At 41.9% G+C, this 23,931-nt stretch overlaps 1 protein-coding gene and 1 pseudogene across 3 annotated transcripts in view; both read left to right on the top strand.

Moving 5' to 3' along the window:
* The window catches only part of LOC148346329 (estrogen-related receptor gamma-like), a 57,428-nt gene extending 33,743 nt beyond the window's left edge, over positions 1-23,685 (top strand). For 2 of the 3 annotated variants that reach the window (XM_088324736.1, XM_088324734.1), the window contains 6 exons: positions 1,178-1,335; positions 3,182-3,298; positions 13,938-14,054; positions 15,751-15,918; positions 20,076-20,345; positions 22,925-23,685. In XM_088324736.1, coding sequence (XP_088180862.1) covers positions 1,178-1,335; positions 3,182-3,298; positions 13,938-14,054; positions 15,751-15,918; positions 20,076-20,345; positions 22,925-23,169 — 1,075 coding nt within the window. In that variant the 3' untranslated portion in view covers positions 23,170-23,685. The remainder of the gene's footprint in view (positions 1-1,177; positions 1,336-3,181; positions 3,299-13,937; positions 14,055-15,750; positions 15,919-20,075; positions 20,346-22,924) is intronic. The other variant, XM_088324735.1, reaches the window with a different exon arrangement.
* LOC148346330 (U2 spliceosomal RNA) lies at positions 2,649-2,808 on the top strand (annotated as a pseudogene).
* Positions 23,686-23,931: the final 246 nt, after the last annotated feature.

Below are 23,931 nucleotides of genomic sequence, written 5' to 3'. Positions count from 1 at the left end.
CTTAAAGGAAGGGGGAATAGAACAAAAAAGAAAATAATACCAAATTGAAAAAGTAGTGAAAAGCTGAGAAAAAAAGAAACAAAAGGAAGAGAAAAAAGAAGGAAAAAAGAAAGAAACAAAGAAAAAAATTAAATAGACAACAAAAAGAAAAAGTTACAGCTAGGAAAAAACAAGTACAAAGAGATTTTTTTTAAAGGAATTAAAAAAAAAAAAAAAGAAAAAAAGTTTGTGTCGCATTCAAATAATTTCCAATTATACCAAGTCAATCTTGTTGCCAAATGGATCTTCAGGTTGTTTTTGCTTCTCTTTTCCCTACACGACCAACTATTATGTAAAATTGTGCACAAAATGACTTAAAGGAAGGGGAAATAGAACAAAAAAGAAAATAATACCAAATTGAAAAAGTACTGAAAAGCTGAGGAAAAAAAACAGAACAAAAGGAGAGAAAAAGAGAAAAAAAGAGCAGGAAAAATTCTGAAAAAAAGCCAGAAGAAAGAAGCCTATAAAGGGAAAAAAGGCAATAGAGAACAAAAAAGCAAGAAAAAAGTAACAGTTTGGAAGAAATAAACACAATGAGATTTTTTTCAAAAGGAATTTAGAAAAAGGAGAAAAAAACAGGGAAAAAGAGGAAAAAAGTTTGTGTTGCATTCAAATCATTTCCTATGATATCAAGTCAATCTTGTTGCCAACATTGTACTTCCACTCAAAAATGTGATTAAATACAGTTGTGTATCGTGCAACCGACTCAATAAGTCCCCAAAAATGTTAATATTATGCGACAAAATATATCAGGAAATAAAAAAAGGAATGGATATCTTGAGAAAGAATTGTAAAAACAAATGACCTTTGTAGGCAATTGTACATGAGTCAATTCATTCAAAGGAGAAAAATAATTTTGCATTGCCGGAAACTCAGCAAAATGTAACATGATGTCAAGTTTTGGACATGTTTGATAATGAATTATCTTGCCACACTTGGGATTATGGTTGCTCACTGTTGTTTCAAGCGCTGCTCACCGACTTTGTGTGAACGCTCAGACCCGTAAGCAAAATGACAGGGAACATTGGTCACAACATTAATATACTTGCAAAGCTAGAGACAACAAAGAAATAGTAAATCGAGATTTGTGGGTGTTTTTTGGTGTTTAGGTACTGACTTTTGTAATATCGGTGTTTAGGAGGTTGGTGGAGGAGGAGGCCCAGGTGAAATGTGAATTCCTGCTGGGTTCAGTGGCGAAGCGTCTGTGTCTGGTGTGCGGCGACGTCGCGTCAGGCTACCACTACGGTGTTGCATCATGCGAGGCCTGCAAGGCCTTCTTCAAAAGGACCGTCCAAGGTGAGCTGAAATGTCCTTCATTAAAAGTATCTATGTGGAAAAAAAACCCTACCCTATCTGCTCGCAAGAAGCCGAATTTCAAACTGAAAAAACACAATGCTGAAATGAGGGGGGCCGTCACGATTGTGATTGAGAGGGACCGGATCTTGTTTTACAGTGGAACCTCGCTAGTTGGCGGTTCAGAGCTTCGCGGGGTCTAAAAATATACCTTCTCAATAAAAGCATTTATTGACTTGAGCAAGCGCGAGATTATGTCAACTGAGGACACGGTGTGGACACTCTTATTGTGAAGGGAAGGGGGAGGCCCTGACACAGTGCTTAGTCATGGTGAGTTACCGCTTCGCTCAACCCCCCCCCCTCCCCCTTCTTCAACTCCTCCCACCTCACCCCCTTCTTATGTGGCGCTCAGTTTATCAAGGAGGGAACTCGGCGACGCGACGTAAGTACCGTAAATTCCGGACTATAAGCCGCTACTTTTTTCCCAAATGTTCAGCCCTGCGGCTTATTCAGTGAAGGGGCCAATTTATGTCATTTTTCTAACGGCCGCGGCGCTGGAGTATAAAAGGTAAGATTAAGACCAGTAGAATATGTGCGCCAAGAAAAACTGCAACCTCTAAGTTTAAGCATTTATTGTCTGGAAAGTCACGGTGTGTTCTGATAATGAGGAAGGCGCCCTTGATGGCGATAGTTATGAGGAGGAAGTTGAGGATGATCTATCGTGAATCTCACAATTACGTGATGCTTTTTTTGAACAGGTGCGTTTGATATATTGCGAGCGTGATCCTAATTTGCGTGTTGGTACCTTTCAAAGGCACAGTTTGGGATGAACGTTATATTATTTTTATTATTAAAGCTTTGAAAACTCTCTCAATGTACCGCCTTTCTTCGTAAATATGTGTAACCATGTATAATATAAATTTGGAACTGTATATGTTTGTAATGTATTTAATTTAGAGATTTATTCTGTTATGTGTTCTACGGACGAATCAAAAAGAAGGGGCGGAGCAAATGCAGGCTGATGGGAAATGTGGAAAAGCTGAGTTACAGATAGATCTGTCTGTTGTCGCAGCGGACAATATGGGATATATGTTTTTCCCACCCTTAACTTTGGAAATATACATTTTGTTTCCTTGGATTACTTTAAATGGGACCCGGACTTTACAAGTCTGCTACATACGTTAATAACGGGTATCATTTTCCATTCATGATGCTGATTGTGGTTCTAGGATTGTGTGATGCTAGGTGCTGTTGTCTTTGGACTGTGTACTTCATATTCAGTTGATGCCAAGTCCTTAGCTTAGCCTTGATGCTAGGTCCTTAGCTTGGCCTTCTTGGCCTTGCTTGGCCTTTTGATGCTAGGTCCTTAGCTTGGCCTCTTTGATTTTTGCATTTCGGAGATGGAATATGAGGTTGCTCTGTCCACTCCACGCATCGGCCCGGTATTGCAGTACCTCCGGGAACGGTGCATTCGCAATGATCGCAGCAAGGCTTTAGGGCTAGGACCTTAGCTTGGCCTTTTGGCTGAGAGTAAGTGTCCCGGCTCCTAGGCTTTGTAGCGCATTATGAACTGACCGATAACGGATAATGGATAATGAATAACAAAGATAGAACAATAACCCTTAAAAACCCCAAAACCCCATGTGGTTACAGTCGTGTAACCTACAGCCTGGTCTGGGTTAATCTCGTCATTGTGTCTCAAATTTTAATGCGGTTGCACACAGCTTAAACACAAGTGAGACTTGTGTAAGTACACAGGTGGCACATCACCTGTAAAGTAAAAATAATTACATTATTTGCTGATATTCTTTTTACTGTTCTCACTCGTGACTGTGTATCTTTGCCTTAGGCAACATCGAGTACAACTGCCCGGGTTCCAACGAATGTGAGATCACCAAGCGGAGGAGGAAGTCGTGCCAGGCCTGCCGCTTCGTCAAGTGTCTGGCTGTCGGGATGCTGAGAGAAGGTGAGAGGTCCTTTCGGTCTTTGTGTCACGATTTTTTTGGAACACTGCCGCAACCCCAAATTTGAAATGTACAAAGTTTGTAAGGGTGCTTGAAATCCTTGAAAATGCTTTAATTATTGTGTTTTTAAAGTCAGGAAGATGCTTTCATTTGGGGTGAAGTGCTTTGAAAATGCTTGATATTGTTGCCATTGTTTTTTTTTTGCAGTCTGACTCTAGACCACGCAATAAACAGGGTTGGGTAGGGTTACTTTAACTGGATTACTTTCAATGACTTTTGGATGACTCCAATACCAAATATGCTCATAAAAGACAAAAGAAACTAAATAGGAATAAAATGACTCCATTTTGTGCAGGCTTGGGGAGTAACGGAATACACGGAACGGCAAAAATGATGTTGGCAAGCTAGTTCGATTGATTTTCATTTTGTTTCTGTCGCATTTGATGTTAGTTTTGCCGGAGATCAAAGCCAGGAGAGAAAACTTACCACGTGTTGTGAGTCATCATCTTATTCATATATAGTTTCTTGATTGGCTGGCAACCAGTTCAGGGTGTCCCCTCCCCACTGCACTGCCCGAAGATAGCTGGATTGGGCTCCAGCACCCCCGTGACCCTACTGAGGATAAACGGTGCAGATAATGGATGGATGGATGTTTTATTCATTTTTCAGTTTGATAGCCAGTCATCTACTCTAATTTCGTTGTTAACCTATTTTTAGGAGGAAAATTTGTGTTTATCTGCACTGATAGGGTTTAGAATTAACAATCAATCTATTTTGTGTCAGAATAAGTTACACAGTACTACACTTTGAATTTCAATGACAGTTCAAATGAATGACATGAAGGTTCATTAAATAAGCAAAGAAAACACAATTCCAATGTTTGGTAACCAAGGTCTTCTTACAACCGTGAGTGAAGTAAATCCAGGAGAGTAAAATATTTATAAATACAGAATAGTAAAACATGTTTTCTCTATGCCGTAGTGCAACCCAACCTGTGATTCACATTCATCTTTTTCGGCCAATTGCAGGCTTTGTTTCGCCCCTTTAGCCTATGCGAGCCTGTAAATGATAAAAAGGATCCGCCCCCTTTGCCTCCGAATATTTTTAGCCAATGGTGACTGATTCAAATGATGATTGACACATTGGTTAGCCAATGAAACGCCGGTATATAAATCCCAGCATACACCGCGGACGACTTCGCCTTCGGGGGAAAATCGAGTCGGCGGCTGCTTGCCTTAGTTGCGAAACCTTGTCACTCAATATGGATCCACATATAAGGCGCACTGTATTATAAGGCGCATGGTCATCTTTTGAAAAAAATAAAGGCTTTTAGGTGCGCCTTATAGTGCGGAAAATACGGTAACTATTGCTCATCTCTCTGTGGCGTTCCAAAGTCAAGTGATTTCCTCCCGATATTGGTCCATATAAATGAATTGTGCCTTCATTTGACATCACGCAAGAATAAAATACAAATATCAAAATAGGAAAAACACCTCAAAGTTCTGCATTTGATAATGGAACAAAAGGTTTTTCTGTTTTTGTGTTTTGCACGTGTTGAATGTTTGTGTCCCTGCAGTAATGTGCTTCGCGTTCGAGCGTTTGTGTGTGCATGCTGACATATTGTTGTCCAGATTTAGAAGTGACTCAAAAGGGAAAACATGAGCAACGACGTCTTGCTGCAACCAACCAACACACACTCACATGTGCATTGAAAAGGCCATTTAGGTGACCCGAAAATAAATAAACCAACATTTTAGAACAGGAGTCGGGAACCTATGGCTCTTTTCATGAGTACAAATGAATAGAATAGAATAGAATAGAATATACCGTATTTTCCGCACTATAAGGCGCACCTAAAAGTCTTAATTTTTTTCAAAAGCTGACCGTGCGCCTTATAATACAGTGCGCCTTATTTATGGATCAATATTAATTCGCAAAGTCTTGAAACTAACTTGTAGCTGCCGACTAGATTTTCCCCCGAACGCCAAGTAGTCCGCGGTGTATGCTGGGATTTATTTACCGGCGTTTCATTGGCTAACCAATGTGTCAATCATCATTTGAATCAGTCACTATTGGCTAAAGTTATTCGGAGGTCAAGGGGCGGATCCTTTTTATCATTTACAGGCTGGCATTGGCTTAAACGGCAAAACAAAGCCTGCAATTGGCCGAAAAAGACGTGTCAATCATCAGTTGAATCGATCACTATTGGCTAAAGTTATTCGGAGGTCAAGGAGAGGATCCTTTTTATCATTTACAGGCTGGCATTGGCTTAAACGGCAAAACAAAGCCTGCAATTGGCCGAAAAAGATGAATGCGTATAGCACGTGGCTGACGGCATGCAGAAAGCATTTGTTTACTATTTTGTATTTGTAAATATTTTATTCTCCTGGATTTACTAAACTCACGGATATAAGAGGACCACGGCTGCACATTATTATGAACATAACGACTTCGGTGAGCTACTCCGGCTATATATATTATCCCTGTATCTTGTTTCAGACTGAACTCGATGTTTCTGTGATAAGCGGTGCAGATAATGGATGGAATGGAGTGTCTATTTTTAAATTCAACTCAATTCCAAGTGTGTATTGTCATATATACAGTAAAGTTGCGAGCGAAAAAAAAAATAGAAACTAAGGAATGGTTGGCATTTCTTGAATCCCAAGACTTTAACCTTCCGAATGATGGAACGATGCATTTGAGTGACATCGTACGGACACCGCATCCGCACGTGTCTACGACACGTATTTGCTTCTTTGCAAGCTTTCGGAATGTTAAGGGGGTAATAAGTTGGACTGAACTATCCGACTGTTTTGTCCACGTTCCCATTGTAGCGCCTTATAATCCGGTGCGTCTTATGTATGTCAAAAATAGGACCGAAAACTATTTTTTCGGGGTGCGCCCTATAACCCGGTGCGCCTTATAGTGCGGAAAATACGGTACCTTTATTGTCATTGTTACAAAATGGGTTGAACATATTGTGACAGTGAAATTGGGCGTGGCACTCCAGTTTCACATTTTACAGTGAGGATAAAAGAAAACAAAGAAGATAAAGGAACAAAGAAGATAAGGTTATAATTGACACAATATTTACACAAGAAATGTGGGCATGTAGGATGTTACATACAGTTTTGGGATCCTATTAGTGCAATATGCGTTAAGTGCAAAAATAGTCAACATTGTGCAAAAAATAGTCAACAAAGTGAGCATAGGCATGAATACAATTTGACATCTGTATGTGGTAGTGTGTTTGCAAGAGTTTCAGTTTTTTGTGCGGTGTGTGTTAAGGGTTCGACTTCGCCTTCGGGGGAAAATCTAGTCGGCGGCTGCTTGCCTTAGTTGCAAGACTTTGCGACTTAATATTGATCCATATATAAGGCGCACTGTATTATAAGGCGCATGGTCAGCTTTTGAAGAAAATAAAGGTTTTTAGGTGCGCCTCATAGTGCGGAAAATACGGTAATCTGACCAGACAAAACGAAGCAGCTTTTTTGTGTTTTGTATCGTGGCGGCCGGTGTTGTTGTTGTCATTTTTTTTTCCTTGAAACATTTTTTATAGGAGCACATCTCCCGCGTCTGAGTGTGGCCCAATTAAAGCTGTCTGGGTCTTTATTGCGCCCTCTCCAGGGGCGGAGGGCGTTACGAGTCTCGCCGGAGTATGTTACGAGCGCAGGCTCGCCTTTCACGGAGAGGCGGGAATCCCGCCAGGCATCTGGAGGTATTTACGAGAGCGGGGGAGGAGGCCGGCGAGCGTACGGATGCGAAGGATGCTCAGAACCTTTTAAACTAGCTTTTAAAAGAAAGACGGGTAACGAAGAAAAGCTGAGAGGAGGTGGATAAGAAATATTTGCCCCCTACCCAATTTCTGTGTGTTTTTGCATATTCGTCACTCTCAAAAGGTTTCAGATCATCAAACCCTTTTTAAGATCACACAGAGACGATGTTGATTCCATTATTTAAGGCACGATAAAAATCGAAACCGATCTGCCCCCAGAGCTTCTCTTTGAGTGGAGTCATGGATGAGCTCCTGTGGCACATATTGTAGAACAGGGGTCAGGAACCTTTTGGACCCAAAGAGCCATAAAAGCAAAAAAAAGAAATTGAGAGAGCCACATCCTATATTTTCATTCAAAATTGAAAAAAACTGGCAAACACACTCTCTAGACAAAAGCTAATTCTTCAGCACATTTGATTTCACTGTTTCATTTGATGATTGAATCGAATGTATGAAATGATAATCATGCCAAATCCTGTGTCCCAAATCAATGTCAATATGCCATTTACAATTTGTCTTCCACCTTCAGTTAAGAGTGTTGAGGCCATTTTTTTCCATGAAATTTGTCCTTAATAACGGTTTCAAAACAATGTGCATGCAAAGTTCTTGTGTAAAAATGTCACAAATTTCTGCAAACCATAAGCATATGGTCATATTCACTTTGGGTGTAGACTGCACTGAGCGAGAGAGAGAGAGAAGGGAGTGCCTTGCGCTGTGTGCAGGGATCCGCCCACCTGTACTGCTCACCCAATCAAATTTGTTTATCAGTTGAAATGGTTTCTTATCGAACTCCTGCATGAAGTTGCTTCGGCTTTCTATGGACCAAAATCGGGATGAAATCACTCTACTTTGGAACGCCACAAGAGATGTGCAATAGTTACATTTTATTTTGGAGCCGTACATACTCATGAAAAGAGCCATATATGGCTCCCGAGCCATAGGTTCCCTACCCCTGCTATAGACCATGTAATAAATGTTTTTTTTTTTACTAAGTACTTGAAAATGATGTCAACATGACTGCTCTGATGGCTTGTCATCATGCCGTTGTCATTTGAAGCATCACCGCCCCCTACTGGTCACACCTAAGAGAACCACTCTATTTAGAAAACAGTCTCTCAAACGGCTCCTCAGATTTTTTTAAAGCGATATTATCAATAATAATAAAACATTCACTAAATTATTTAGTAATAAGCAATTTCTTATGTTTTGCAAGAGACCCCCCCCAAAAAAGAAATATAAATTAAAATATTTACAAATCTACAAAATAATAATTTGTAAAATACAAATCAATTTCAGCGTCTTTCACACACTGAACAGATCTAAAGTCAACAAATCCATGAAATAAATATAATAAATCATTTTGTGCTATAAATAAATGATGAAATGCCCCACAATTCTATTTTAACTAATGTTGACACAGCTTTTGTGAAAAACACGGGAAAAAATATTTGATAAAAAAAAGTGAATTAAAAAGTCTCTAGGAATAAAAGATTGAATGCACTCTGCTTGTAAACAAGTGTGACGTATCAAAGCTGCAAAAAAAAAAATCCAAACGATTCCTAAAAGACAGGCTCTAGATCACAGGTGCAAACAGTCGGCCCGCGGGCCAAATCAGGCCCGCTAAGGGATTGAATCCGGCCCGCGAGACAACACTCAAAGAAGCGCAAGAGAAAAACAAGCTGCAGGTTGAAATAGGTCAACTTGATGTTGCCAAAGCCAGGCGCCTCGAACAAAGACACTGTACTTGTATTTCTCTCCTTCCTTCTTTTTTTCTTTCTTGCTCTCTCTCTCGCTCTCTCTCACCCCTTTTTTCACTCTCTCTCTCTCACCCCTTTTCTCCCCCCCCCTCTCTCTCTCTCTCACCCCTTTTCTCCCCCCCCTCTCTCTCTCTCTCACCCCTTTTCTCCCTCTCTTTCTCTCTCTCTCACCCCTTTTCTCTCTCTCTCTCTCTTTCTCTCTCTCACCCCTTTTCTCCCCCTCTCTCTCTCACCCCTTTTCTCCCTCTCTCTCTCTCACCCCTTTTCTCCCTCTCTGTCTCTCTCTCTGTCACCCATTTTCTCCCTCTCTCTCTCTCACCCATTTTCTCCCCCTGTGTGTCTCTCTCACCCCATTTCTCCCTCTGTGTCTCACCTTTTTTCTCCCTCTGTCTCTCTCTCTCTCTCTCTCTCTGTGTCTCTTTCTCTTCCTTTGTTGCTCTTTGTCTCTTTTCTCTTTCTCTCTTCCTACCCTTCACGCTTTCTTTTCTCTTTTCTCTCCTCCTGTCTTTCTATTTCTCTTTGGATTTCTTTCTTCCTCTCCCTTTCTTTCCCCCTCTCTCACGACTCCTCTTTTTATCTCTTTTGTTTGTCACGCTCTCTCCTTCTCTCTCTTATTCTTTCTTTGTCCCACCCTCTCTCCTTTTCCCTCCATCTTTCTCTTATTTCTTTATCTCTCTTTTTCTTTCTCTTCAATCTACTAGTCCAGCCCCCGACAGAATGTTTGTTCTATCGTGTGGCCCCCGAGTTCAAATGAGTTTGACACCCCTGTGCTAATCAGTAACAAAAAAGTAGCCCTCAGTTTCAAAAGTGAGTGACCCCCTGGTTTGAATTATTTAGATTTTTTTAGTTAAAGAGGTTAAAAGCACTCCTTTGTGTCCTGGGTCAAATTTACAAGACATTTTGATTTCCTTTACGAGGAATGTAATGCTTCCTGGTTCACGTGCCCCATGTGGCTGCCATCCCTATATTTTTTTTTGTGTGTCTTTCGAATCCCGCAGTTAATTCCACCTCCATTTTTCCGTCTTTATTAAAAAGTGTCATTATTTGCAGTAAGGGAAAAAGTAGCCGACCTATTTTGACTGAAGCAGTCGTAAACACAGGGTTCGTACGGGTGCTCGAAATCCTTGACAACGCTTGAATTTAAATGGATTTTCAAGGTTTAAAAAGTGATTGAATTTTGGGTGACGTGATTGTAGGTGCTTGAAGTTATCGCCGCGTTTCTCGGTAGTCTGACTCCATAGAGCACACGTAAGCAAATTTGTGTCTGTACGATGACACTGAAATACTGAAAGCCTAAACTCTTGGGATTCAAGATATTATTAAATATGTACTCATCACAGAAACATCAGGGTGAGTCTGAAACAAGATACCAGAAAAATATAAAGCCGGGGTAGCTCACTTAAAGACGTGATCTTGGAGCCATTAGCCATTCGGTGATAGTACGTATGCAAATATGGCCTCACACCAGTGAGAGTCTAGTGCAGGGGTCAGGAACCTTCTGGACCCAAAGAGCCATAAAAGCAAAAAAAATGAAATGGAGAGAGCCACATCCTATATTTTCAGACAAAATTGAATCAAATGTTAATCATGCCAAATCCGGTGTCCCAAATCAATGTCAATATGCCATTTACAATTTGTCTTCCACCTTCAGTGAAGAGTTTTGAGGCCATTTTTTTCCGTGAAATTTGTCCTTAAGAACGGTTTCTAAACAATGTGCATGCAAAGTTCTTTTGTAAAAATGTCACAAATTACTGCAAACAATAAGCATATGGTCATATTCACTTTCGGTGTAGACTGCACTGAGCGAGATAGAGAGAGGGATGGAAGTACCCTTGCTTCGTACTTAGCAGATTTATACTTTTTGCGTGTGGTTTTGCTCCCCATTAACCGAGTCTAAAAAATATCGGTTTCGATAGAACAAACATTCGGTCGGAGGCCGGACTAGTAGATTAAAAAGAAAGAAAAAGAGAGATAAATAAATAAGAGAAAGAGGGAGGGAAAAGGAGAGAGGGCGGGACAAGGAAAGAAAAAGAGAGAGAGAGCGTGAGAAACAAAAGATAAAAACTCGTGAGAGAGGGGGATAAGAAAGGGAGAGGAAGAAAGAAATCCAAAGAGAAATAGAAAGACAGAAGGAGAGAAAAGAGAAAAAGTGCAAAGAGTATGAAGAAAGAGAAAAGAAAAGGAAAAAAGGAAGTTAGAGCACAGACACAGAGAGAGAAAAGAGACAAAGCGCAACAAAGGAAGAGAAAAAGAGAGACACAGAGAGTGAAAGAGACAGAGGCAGAGAGTGGGAGAAAAGGGGTGAGAGAGAGAGAGAGAGACAGAGATAGATACCAGATACTGTAGATAGAGAGAGAAAGAGAGAGAGAGGGAGAAGTAAGAGAAAAGGAGAGAGAGAAATAAGAGAAAAGGAGAGAGGGTGGGGCAAAGAAAGAAAAAGAGAGAGAGGGAGAGAGTATGAGAAACAAAAGATAAAAAGTTGTGAGAGAGGGGGATAAGAAAGGGAGAGGAGTAAATAAATCCAAAGAGAAATAGAAAGACAGAAGGAGAGAAAAGAGAAAAGAAAGCACTAAGGGTAGAAAGAGAGAAAAGGAAAAAAGGAAGTTAGAGCAAAGGAGGTTAAAAGATAGAGTGAGAAAGAGACAAAGAGCAACAAAGGAAGAGAAACGAGACACAGAGTGAGAGAAAAGGGGTGGAAAAGAAGGAGAGAGAGAGAGAGAGAGATAAATACAAGTACAGTGTCTTTGTTCGAGGCAACTGGCTTTGGCAACATCAAGTTGACATATTTCAACCTGCAGCTTGTTTTTCTCTTGTGCTTCTCTGAGTCTTGTCTCGCGGGCCGGATTCAATCCCTTAGCGGGCCGGATCTGGCCCGCGGGCCGCCTGCTTGACACCTGTGCCGCAAACTAACCAGAAACCTGAAAACTTGTCAAGAAGGTGCCGCTCCTGCGTGCGAATGTAACTCCAACGTTTGGAACGTGCTGACAGGAAGCCGGACCAAAAATAGTTTGCGCGGATAACAAACAAACGCACACTCCCGTCCCTTCATCTATTCCTGGGGGCTTTCATCACTGTTTTCCAGGGTCTCCTCACCCCTTGGGGATTCTGACCAGGGTGACCCCCACTCGCTTCCGTGGCGCCGAGAAAACGGGACCCCGTCAGTCCCCCCCTGCTAGTTCCGTCGTGCGGCACGTTTCCAAAGGGGACAATCTCACGCTTCTCACGTTATGCAGAAAATGTGTGCACGGTGCGAGTCACGCCATGCAGGCAATGTTCTCTGAATTTTCCTTACGGGTCTGAGCGTTCACACAAAGTCGGTGAGCAACGCTTGAAACAACAGTGAGCAACAGCAATCCCAAGTGTGGCAACTAAGTCATTATCAAACATGTCCAAAACTTGACATCAAGTTACATTTTGCTGAGTTTCCGGCAATGCAAAATGATTTTTCTCTTTTGAATGAATTGACTAATGCACAATTGCCTACAAACGTCATTTGTTTTTACAATTCTTCCACAAGATATCCATTTCTTTTTATTTCCTGATATATTTTGTCGCATAATATTAACATTTTTGGGGGCTTATTGAGTTAAGTGTAAGATACAGAACTGTACTTAATCACATTTTTTACTGGAAGTACAATGTTGGCAACAAGATTCACTTGATATCATTGGAAATTATTTAAATGCAACACAAACTGTTTCTTCTTTTTCCCTGTTCTTTTTTAAATTTTTTTAAATTCCATTAAAAAATATTTTTTCCTGGCCGTTCCTTTTTTCTTTTTGTTCTCTATTTACTTTTTTTCCTTTGTTTCTCTGTCTTTTCTTTCTGGCTTTTTTTCAGAATTTTTCCTTCTTTTTTCTCTTCCTTTTGTTTCTTTTTTGTCTCCTTCTTTCTTTCTTGCTCTCTCTCTCTCTCTCTCTCTCACCCCTTTTCTCACTCGGTCTCTCTCTCTCTCTCTCTCACCCCTTTTCTCCCTCTGTCTCTCTTACCCCTTTTCTCCCTCTGTCTCACCCCTTTTCTCCCTCGGTCTCTCTATCTCTCTCTCTCTCACCCCTTTTCTTCCTCTGTGTCTCTCTCTCACCCCTTTTCTCCCTCTGTGTCTCTCTCTCACCCCTTTTCTCCCTCTGTGTCTCTCTCTTTTTCTCTTCCTTTGTTGCTCTTTGTCTCTTTTCTCTTTCTCTCTTCCTACACTTCGCGCTTTGTTTTCTCTTTCTCTCTACCTACCCTTTGCGCTTTCTTTTCCCTTTTCTCTCCTTCTGTCTTTCTATGTCCCTTTGGATTGCTTTCTTCCTCTCCCCTTCTTTCCCCCTCTCTCACGACTTTTTATCTTTTGTATCTCAAGCTCTCTCTTTCTTTTTCTTTCTTTGTCCCGCCCTCTCTCCCTTTCCCTCCCTCTTTCTCTTATTTCTTTATCTCTATTTTTCTTTCTCTTTAATCTACTAGTCCGGCCCCCGACAGAATGTTTGTTCTATCGTGTGGTCCCGAGTTAAAATGAGTTTGACACGGGCAGCACGGCGGGGCACTGGTTAGCGTGTGTGCGGCACAGTTCTAAGGTCGTGGGAACCTCCTGTGTGGGTTCAAATCCAGCTTACCGGACTTCCTTTGCGGAGTTTGCATGTTCTCCCCGTGCTTGCGTGGGTTTCCTCCGGGCACTCCGGTTTCCTCCCACATTCCAAAGATTTCCGGTGGATTGACCGGTCCAAATAGCCCCTAGGTGCGAATGAGCGAGTAAGTTGTCTGTCCCCGTGTGTCCTGCGATTGGCTGGCAACCAGTTCAGGGTGTCCCCTGCCCACTGCCCGATGATTGCTGGGATGGGCTCCAGCACCCCCGCGACCCTACTGAGGATAGGCGGTGCAGCTAATGAGATGAGATGAGACGTACACAACACACAATGTCATGTGAGCGGGGGAAGCGGCGCCTGCCAAGTGTCCGGGCTAATCCACACTTAGTCCTCACTTCCCCTTCCACGACATGCGGCAGGGGGTCAAAGGACAGCGAATCCATTTCTTAATACCCTCCTCATCCTCTTCCCTTTTAACACCCCCTTCCCCCTTCCCGCCATCTGCACCGCACGAGATGATGACCCGAAGCTTCTGTCTCTTTTTCAGGCGTGCGTTTGGATCGCGTCCGAGGAGGCCGGCAGAAGTATAAGCGGCGGATGGACGCCGAGGACGGCGCCGGCTCCTACCGACACCTGCACGCCGTCCTGCCGCACAAGAAAACTTGTGAGCGCACCACGGAAATGAAAACTCAATGTTAGGGAATCACAGACGATACACGATCGTTCGAAAATCACATCAATTTGGCACTGAGACAAAAAAAAGTGATATGATGAGTTAAGACCTAATGCCTTTTCATGTGTAGTCTACATCCCTAGAGGGGGTCTAGTGACCCAAAGAGCCATAAAAGCCAAAAATGTTTAAAAAAGAAATTTAGAGAGCCACATCCTATATTTTCAGACAAAATTGAAAAAACTGCCAAACACGCTCTCTAGACAAAAGCTAATTCTTCAGCACATTTGATTTCACTGTGTGTCATTTGATGATTTCATCAAATGTATGAAATGATAGGAAATTCCAAATCCTGTGTCCCAAATCAATGTCAATATGCCATTTACAATTTGTCTTCCACCTTAAGAGTGTTGAGGCCATTTTTTTCCATGAAATGTGTCCTTAATAACGGTTTCAAAACAATGTGCATGCAAAGTTCTTTTGTAAAAATGTCACAAATTACTGCAAACCATAAGCACATGGTCCTATTCATTGCAGTGAGCGAGAGAGAGAGAGAGAGGAAAGTGTCTTGCGCTGTGTGCAGGGATCCGCCCACCTGTACTGCTCACCCAATCAAAGTCGTTTGCCAGCGTTTTTATTTATAAGTTTAAATCAGGGGGTGTCAAACTCATTTTAACTCGGGGGGCCACATGATGGAACAAACATTGTCGGGGGCCGGACTAGTCGATTAAAGAGAAAGAAAAAGAGATAAAGAAATAAGAGAAAGAGGGAGGGAATGAAATGAAATGAAATGATCTGCATTTCTATAGCGTTTTTCAAGTCAAGACTTCCCAAAGCGCTTTACAGTGTGCTTCACATTTCTCAATAGCAGCCGTGCAGCCATGTCAGGCGCCAACCTGCTTATTGGGGGTATTAGGGGTTCAGTGTCTTACCTAAGGACACTTTGACATGTAACACGGAGGAGCCGGGATTCGAACTAAGATCTCTTGATCCCAAGACGAGCGCTCTACCTCCAGAGCCACAGCCAAGCCCCTGAGGGAAAAGAAGAGAGAGAGCTACACAAAGAAAGAGAGAGAGGGAGAGACCGTGAGAAACAAGAGATAAAAAGAGAAGTCGTGAGATAGGGGGAAAGAAGGAGAGAAAAGAGAAAAGAAAGCACGAAGGGTAGGAAGAGAGAAAAAGAAAAGAGAAGAAAGGAAAAAAGGAAGTTAGAGCAAAATAAGTTAAAAAGACAGAGAGAGAGAGAAAGAGACAACGAGCAACAAAAGAAGAGAAAAAGGAGACACAGAGAGTGGGAGAAAAGGGGTGGAAAAGAGAGAGAGTGAGAGAGAGAAAGAGAGAATAAAAAAAAGGCAAGTACAGTGTCTTTGTTCTAGGCACCTGGCTTTGGCAACATCAAGTTAACCTATTTCAACCTGCAGCTCGTTTTTCTCTTGCGCTTTCCTCAGCATTGCCTCGCGGGCCGGATTCAATCCCTTAGCGGTCCTGATCTCGCCCACGTACCGCCTGTTTGACACCTGTTTAGTGGATGGGATCTGTGAGCTGAGTTTGATTACTGTTGCATTCCATGGGATTCTGACTAATCCAATCCATGCTCCCTTTTTGTTTTTGGTGCAACCTTAGAGTATATATATATATATATATATATATATATATATATATATATATAATTTATTTATTTTTTTCTTAGCAGGCGACAACCAAGTGGTGTCTCTGCTCCTGCTGGCGGAACCGGAGGCCATCCTGGCCATGGCTGACCCCACCGTCCCCGAAAGCGATATCAAAGCGCTCACCACGCTGTGCGACCTGGCCGACCGTGAGCTGGTCGTCAATATCGGCTGGGCCAAGCATATCCCAGGTATTGCAAGTGGGCTTTTAATCGGCCGTATCCAGAGCAATGTTCCCTCTAAGTTACGTGTGTGTGAAATTGCGCACTACCCAGAGCTTTTCCGCGCACGAGAAAATCTAGCTAGCTCACAAAAATCAGGGCTCCAAATTGCTAATTAAGAAGCCAATTAAGTCAAAGTTACAGTGCATGAAGGTCAAAATACACGGGTTCTCCTAATGCTGTGTTCTAAATGCGGTATTTGGAAGTCAAGGTCGAAGTTGAGTAAAGTCAGAGTTTTTCGAGAACCGGCTTTTTCAGCTCGGCTCACTAAAAGGAACCAGCTCTTTCGGGTCCAAAACGGCTCTTCAGGTTGTTTTTGCTTCTTTCATCCCAACATGACCAAATATTATGTAAAATTGTGCACAGAATGACTTAAAGGAAGGGGGAATAGATCAAAAAAATATATATACCAAAATGAAAAAGTAGTAAAAAGCTGAGAAACAAAAGGAGGAGAAAAAAAGAGGGAACAATTTTGAAAAAAGCCAGAAAAAAAGAAAAAGAAACAAAGGAAGAAAGTAAATAGAGAACAAAAAGAAAAAAGTAACAGTTAGGAAAAATAAACACAATGAGGAATTAAAAAAAATGGAAAAAACAGGGAAAAAGAAGAAAAAGTTTTTGTAGCATTCAAATAATTTCCAATTCTATCAAGTGAATCTTGTTGCCAACATTGTACTTTCACTAAAAAATAAGATTAAATGCAGTTGTGTATCGTGCAACCGACTAAATTAGCCCCCAAAAATGTGAGTATGATGCAACAAAAGATACCAGGAAAAAAAAATGGAAATCTAGTGAAAGAATTGTAAAAACAAATGACGCTTGTAGGCAATCGTACATGAGTCAATTCATTCAAAAGTGAAAAATAATTTTGCATTGGCAGAAACTCAGCAAAATGTAACGTGACGTCAAATTTTAGACGTGTTTGATAATGACTTAGTTGCCACACTTGGGATTGCCGTTGCCCACTGTTGTTTCAAGCGTTGCTCACCGACTTTGTGAGAACGCTCTGACCCATGGAAGATTACAAGGAACATTGGGCGCCGGCGCCCCCGTTTGACAAGCACTTTTTAGATTACCATGACTGTTATAAAAAAAACCAAATCAAATTCAGTCAAAGTTCTCCAAAACAGCAACTACCCACAATTGTATGTCACGGGCATCTACATGTGGCAATGGACCAATCACAGGCAAAAAATGACACGGACAGGGCATAATAAGTCTTGCCTTTAGTTAAGCTTTTTTTTTGTTATTTGTGACCAAAAAAGGGGCAATGAATTGGGGTAATGATGGTAGAATGGAATTTCTATTCCAGTTTTTGTTGACAATGCCGACTTATCATTTCAGCCCTAGTTAAAACGTGACATTTAAACACGAGGCAATAATAACAATCCGGCAGTCTCGGGCAGCATTGCGATGGCCGGAGGTCCGGTCTCAGACGTCGGAGTCGCCGTCCCCCGAGGGAGCTGACAACCGTCCGAGCCGCTTCGTCCGCTAGCGGGGACGTTGACGCTAATGGATACCGAAGCGGTGCGGGCAGGGCAGAAAGCCGTGCGGACTAAAAGACTAACCCCTTTTCCGAGCTGGACGAGCGTGTGATTGTGATTACGACGAGGGAAATGATGATACGGCCCACGCTAATGAGCTCACTCGTGCTCGACTTGCACTTTAGCTCGACCTCTTGTGAGATATCAGCAGACAAAGGTTTTTGTCTGCTGAGGCACGCTCGGTTTACCAATAAATCAACCTAGAGCAAGGGTCTCCAACCTTTTTGAAGATTAAAGCTACTATTTGTTACTAACAGGGTTGGGTAGGATTACTTTAACTGGATTACTTTCAATTACTTTTGGATTACTCCAATACCAAATATGAGTTCAGTGCCATTGACTGAGTTAGACGTCAATCCTTCATTTTCCACAATTAGTAGTTAACTCATCCGGCAGTAGAGGAGTTCATTATTGGGAGTAGGGTTAAAGAGACTCAGTCCATCGCTCATCATTTTATCCGAAAATCACAATGACCCAGTACTAGTGCAGTGTTCTGGTATGCCCTCGTCCCTGCGTGCTCGACGCAATATTTTTGCTGGGGACGCATCGTCTCAAATCAACGTGCGTCCTCGGGACGCAACTTTTTTGGCACCAAATTGTTGTTATTACCTGATTACCGTAAACTCCGGACTATAAGCCTCTACTTTTTTCCCAAATGTTCAGCCCTGTGGCTTTTTCAGCAAAGCGGCCAATTTATTTTTTTTCTAACGGCCACCAGCGGCGCTGGAGTATATAAGGTAAGATTAAGACCAGTAGAATATGTGCGCCAAGAAAAACTGCAACCTCTAAGTTTAAGCATTCATTGTCTGGAAAGTCACGGTATGTTCTGATAATGAGGAAGGCGCCCTTGATGGCGATAGTTATGAGGAGGAAGTTGAGGATGATCTAAAGTGAATCTCACAATTACGTGATGCTTTTTTTGAACAGGTGCGTTTGATATATTGCGAGCGTGATCCTAACTCGCGTGTTGGTACCTTTCAAAGGCACGGTTTGGGATGAAAGTTTTATTATTATTATTATTATCAAAGCTTTGAAAACTCTCTCGGTGTACCGTCTTTCTTCTTGAATATGTGTAACCATGTATAATACGTATTTGCAACTGTATATTTTTGTAATGTATTTATTTTAGAGATTTATTCTGTTATGTGTTCTACGAGCGAATCAAAAAGAAGGGGCGGAGCAAACGCGGGCTGATGGGAAGTGGGGTAAAGCTAAGTTACCGGTAGATCTGTCTGTTGTCGCAGCGGACAATAGTGGATATATATTTTTCCCACCCTTAACTTTGGAGATATACATTTTGTTTCCTTGGATTACTTTCAACGGGACCCCGACTTTACAAGTCTGCATCATACCTTGATTACGGGTATCATTTTTTATTTGAGATGTCTATTGTGATTCTGGGTTTGTTAACTACCTGTGAAGTTACAATTGTAGTACTCACAGTCTGAACCAGTATAAACTTGTGACTGTGCCACAAGCGAATTTCCCTTCGGGGATGAATAAAGTATCTATCTATCTATCTATCTATCTACAAGCTTTACTACGGGCGCCCGCAGCTCATACGTGGGTGCGTCTCGTGTAAGTTCAAATGTGTTAGACCACTTAAAAGTGGTTGGTGCGGCCTATAATCAGGTATGCTTTATAGTCTGGAATTTACGGTACTTTTTAAATTTATAACAAAGCTTTACCGCACTCCAAACTTTTCGTCAGACAGATCTGCCATTGTTGTTTTGAACAATGGTCTTGCGCTGATCTCGTTGCTTCGAGATGACGTCATTGTTTTGGTGGTTGTCGAGTGAAAGAGAAGTATGCCTCTGTAAAAAAAGTTGGTATTAGGTGCAAATCAACAAAAAATTGGTAATAAGTGGAAACATAATACAGAAAATGGTAACAACGGCAATAATTCCGGCACGAAAAAACGGCGGAGAAATTCTTCAGAAGACCGCGAAGGCAAGGAAAACACGTGTGTTGAACCGAACAATTCGACGAAGGAAAATAGACAAAAGAATACTCCTAGCAAGAAAATGACTTTTCTGCCAAAATGGACCCGATTATATTCCTGGTGACGCTATGAGGAGGATGATAATGGAGGCTACATGTTCTGTGATGCGTGTACCCAGCGTGACAAAAAAACTGGATCGCATAAATCATTTCGCAGTACGAACTTTCAGAAAAGCACATTGGATCGGCACAACGAGAATGAAAACCACAAATTATCTATGGAAATTCCGTTGCTGCAATTGGACCTTGAGAAGGCATTACAACTGTGGCAGGACGGCAAACCACGAAGAATATATGACCTGAAAAATCTGAAGTGCATGAATATATAGACTAATATTTCAGCAATATTATTTTGTATGAATATATAGATTTATATATTTATTTATATATTTGTCGCCGATTTACAATTTCAACCTCGATAAATTTTGGGGAGCCATAGATCTCTGTTGGGACCCATAGATTTTTGAGCATGCGAGTCCCCGGGACCCATCGCTTTTTACAGCTAAAATGAACAGTTACTGTCCCCATCTTGTGGATGCGTCCTCGCTAGCATTACACTGACCACGTCGCGTACTTTTTCTTCAGGCTTCCCGTCGCTATCGCTAGCCGACCAGATGAGCCTCCTGCAGAGCGGCTGGATGGAGATCTTGATCCTGCGCGTAGTTTTCCGTTCGCTAGCACTGGACGAGCAGCTAGCGTACGCCGACGACTACGTGATGGACCAGGACCAGTCCAAGATGGCCGGCCTGCTGGACCTCAACAACGCCATCCTGCAGCTGGTCAAGAAATATAAAACCGTCCGGCTGAAGAAAGAAGAGTTTGTTTTGCTGAAGGCCATCGCTCTCGTCAACTCGGGTTAGCATCGCTATTGTGTTATTAGCAATTCAGTGCCTCTTTATGACTGATATGATCAATCTGTGATGGTGAGTATTTACCCATAGCTAACATCTTACTAGCAACAAACAAAAGGGAGCTTACAAACTTGGTCGGGAACTACCGTAAATTTCGGACTATAGAGCGCACCTGATTATAAGCCGCACCCACCACATTTTAAGAGGAAAACCGATTTTGTACTTACACAAGCCGCACCTGTATATAAGCCGCACGCGCCCACATTTGGAAAATGTAACACAAACACAAAATTAACCCAAACCCGACTTTAAGTCCCGCGATTGAAACGGAATGTCCTTCATAAAAGTACACAGTCCAAAAATCACAGCCGGCAGAATGAACGGAAAATGATACCGGTACTTAAGGTTTGATGCAGACCTGCAGAGTCCGGGTCCCGTTGAAAGTAATCAGAGGAAAAAAGTGTATATTTCCAAAGGTAAGGGTGGGAAAATATATATATCCACTCTTGTCCGCCGTGTCCACAAACAAGTCTCGCCTTTACCCCACTTCCCGTTAGCCCGCATTTGTTTCGCCCCTTCTTTTTTATTCGCCCGTGCAAAACATATCAGAATAAGTGTCTCAAATAAATACATTACAAAAATATACAGTTGCAAATACCTATTATACATGGTTACACATATTTACAACGAAAGACGGTACACCGAGAGAGTTTTCAAAGCTTTAATAATAATAATATAACTTTCATCCGGGCAGTTAATGGTAGCAACACGCTCGCAACACAGTAAACGGGTCTGTTAAAAAAACATACCGTACTTATAAAAATCACGGTAAACCGTCCTCATCTTCTCCTTAGAACTGAAGCCATCAAAGTCGTCTTCCTCAGTGTCGGAAAGAAACTTTGTCTTATAGACCTTTTGTACTCAAGCGCCGCCGGCGGCCATTAGAAAAATTACATAAATTGGCCGCATCACTGAATAAGCCGCAGGGTTGAACGTTTGGGAAAAAAGTAGCGACTTATAGTCCAAAATTTACTGTAGTTGGGAGAGACGAATTAGCTTAATGCTACCAACAAAGATACTGATAGCAATGAAGTGATGAGATGTACAGCATAGGTTTTCTAGAAATTGGAAACGACCACAAACAAGCCAAATTTGGAGATATCAAATGAAATACTGAAAGGGAGGGGTCGAATGACAAAATGAACACAAGGGGGCGCAAGACGAGCATTAGCCACCCATGTCCTCATGCTTCTAACTTTCCTGTTGTCCTCTTCCTGTTCAGTAAATACAGCGCTGTCCCGATGGTGTTTAAGAGGAACCCCATCTCATTTTATTGTGATGTAGTACGTTTCGTTGCCTTTTTTGCTAATAGTAATGGGTCCTGAGCAATGTTCCCTGTCATTTTCCTTACGGGTCTGAGCGTTGACACAAAGTCTTCTTTTTCCCTGATTTTTTTTTTCTATTTTTTTTAAATTCCTTTAAAAAATCTCATTGTGTTTTTTCCCTAGCTGTTCTTTTTTCCTTTGTTTCCTTCTTTTCTGGCTTTTTTTCTGAATTATTCCTTTTTTCTCTCTTCCTTTTGTTTCCTTTTTCCTCAGCTTTTCACTACTTTTTCATTTTGGTATTTTCACTCTCTGTGTCTCTCTTTTTCTCTTCTTTTGTTGCTCTTTGTCTCTTTCTCTCTCTGTGTCTTTTAACCTCTTTTGCTCTAACTTCCTTTTTTCCTTTCCTCTCTTCTCTTTCTCTCTGCATACTTGTATTTATTCCTCCCTCTCTTTCTTTTCCACTCCTTTTCTCTCACCCTGTCTCTGACTCTTTCACTCTCTGTGTCTCATTTCTCTTCCTTTGTTGCTCTTTGTCTCTTTCTCTCTCTGTGTCTTTTTAACTTATTTTGCTCTAACTTCCTTTTTTCCTTTTGTCTTTCTCTCTTCCTACCCTTCGCGCTGTCCTTTCTCCTTTCTCTCCTTCTGTCTTTCTATTTCTCTTTTGGATTTCTTCCTTCCTCTCCCTTTCTTTTCCCCCCCTCTCACGACTTTTTATCTTTTCTCACGCTCTCTTCCTCTCTTTTTCTTTGTCCCGCCCTCTCTCTTCTTTTCCCTCCTTCTTTCTCTTATTTCTATATCTCTCTTTTTCTTTCTCTTTAATCTACTAGTCCGGCCTTCGAGAGAATGTTTGTTCTATCGTGTAGCCTAACTTCGTTTTTTCCTTTCCTCTCTTTTCTCTTTCTCTCTTCCTACCCTTTGCGCTTTCTTTTCTCTTTTCTCTCCTTCTGTCTTTCCATTTCTCTCTATATATTTCTTTCTTCCTCTCCCTTTCTTTTCCCCCTCTCTCACAACTTTTTATCTTTTGTTTCTCACGCTCTCGCCTTCTCTCTCTTTTTCTTTCTTTGTCTCTCCCTCTCTCCTTTTCCCTCCCTCTCTCTCTTATTTCTTTCTCTTTTTCTTTCTCTTTAATCTACTCGTCCGGCCCCCGACAGAATGTTTCTTCTATCGTGTGGCCCCCCGAGTTCAAATGACTTTGACACCCCTGCTCTCATTTTAAACTCAAAACAAGACAAAACTATACTTTACTTTTTTTCCACAGACTCCGCCCACATTGAAGACTCGGAGGCTGTCCAGCACTTGCAGGACGTCCTCCAGGGGGCGCTGCAGGACTATGAAGCGTCCCAGCACGCTCAAGACCCCCGGCGGGCCGGCAAGCTTATCATGAGTCTTCCTCTTTTGCGACAAACGGCCGCCCGAGCCGTGCAACATTTTTGCGGCGTCAAACGGGACGGACGCGTTCCCATGCACAAACTTTTACTGGAGTTACTGGAAACCAGAGCCTGAACATCGGAAAGGTTCACTTTTTTCACAACTGCTTATTCGTGCCCTGATTGGTCGTGTTTTGTGTGTGTGTGTGTTAAAAGTGCTAATTGAAGCTATGCTAAATGACTAGAGTCATTCAATTTTCCAGTACCGTATTTAATCGTGTGAGACGCGCACCCCTAAATCAGGGGTGTCGAAGTCATTTGAACTCGGGGGCCACACGATGGAACAAACATTCTGTCGGGGGCCGGACGAGTAGATTAAAGAGAAAGAAAAAGAGAGATAAAGAAAGAAGAGGAAGAGGGAGGGAAAAGAAGAGAGAGGGAGAGAGCGTAAGAAACAAAAGAGATAAAAAGAGAAAAAGTTGTGAGATAGGGGGAAAGAAGGAGAGAAAAGAAAGCACAAAGAGAGAAAGAGAAAAGTGAGAAAAGGAAAAAAGGAAGTTAGAGCAAAATAAGTTAAAAAGACAGAGAGAGAAAGAGACAAAGAGCAACAAAGGAAGAGAAAAAGAGAGACAGAGAGTGAAAGAGACAGAGAGTGGGAGAAAAGGGGGTGGAAAAGAGATTGAGAGAAAGAGAGACAGAGATGGGGGAGAAAGGGGGTGGAAAAGAGAGAGAGGGAGAGAGAAAGAAAGGAGAGAGAGAGGGAGAAAAGGTGTGGAAAAGAGAGAGAGAGAGAAATACAAGTACAGTGTCTTTGTTCGAGCCACCTTTCTTTGGCGAAATCAAGTTGACATATTTCAACCTGCAGCTTGTTTTTCTCTTGCGCTTCTCTGAGTGTTGT

Source organism: Urocampus carinirostris, chromosome 20 (assembly GCF_059441175.1).
Source record: "Urocampus carinirostris isolate Australia breed hairy pipefish chromosome 20, RoL_Ucar_1.0, whole genome shotgun sequence".
In the NCBI taxonomy this organism is placed as follows: Eukaryota; Metazoa; Chordata; class Actinopteri; order Syngnathiformes; family Syngnathidae; genus Urocampus; species Urocampus carinirostris.
Note: the sequence above shows the minus strand (reverse complement) of the source record. Positions and strands in the feature narration are given on the sequence as shown.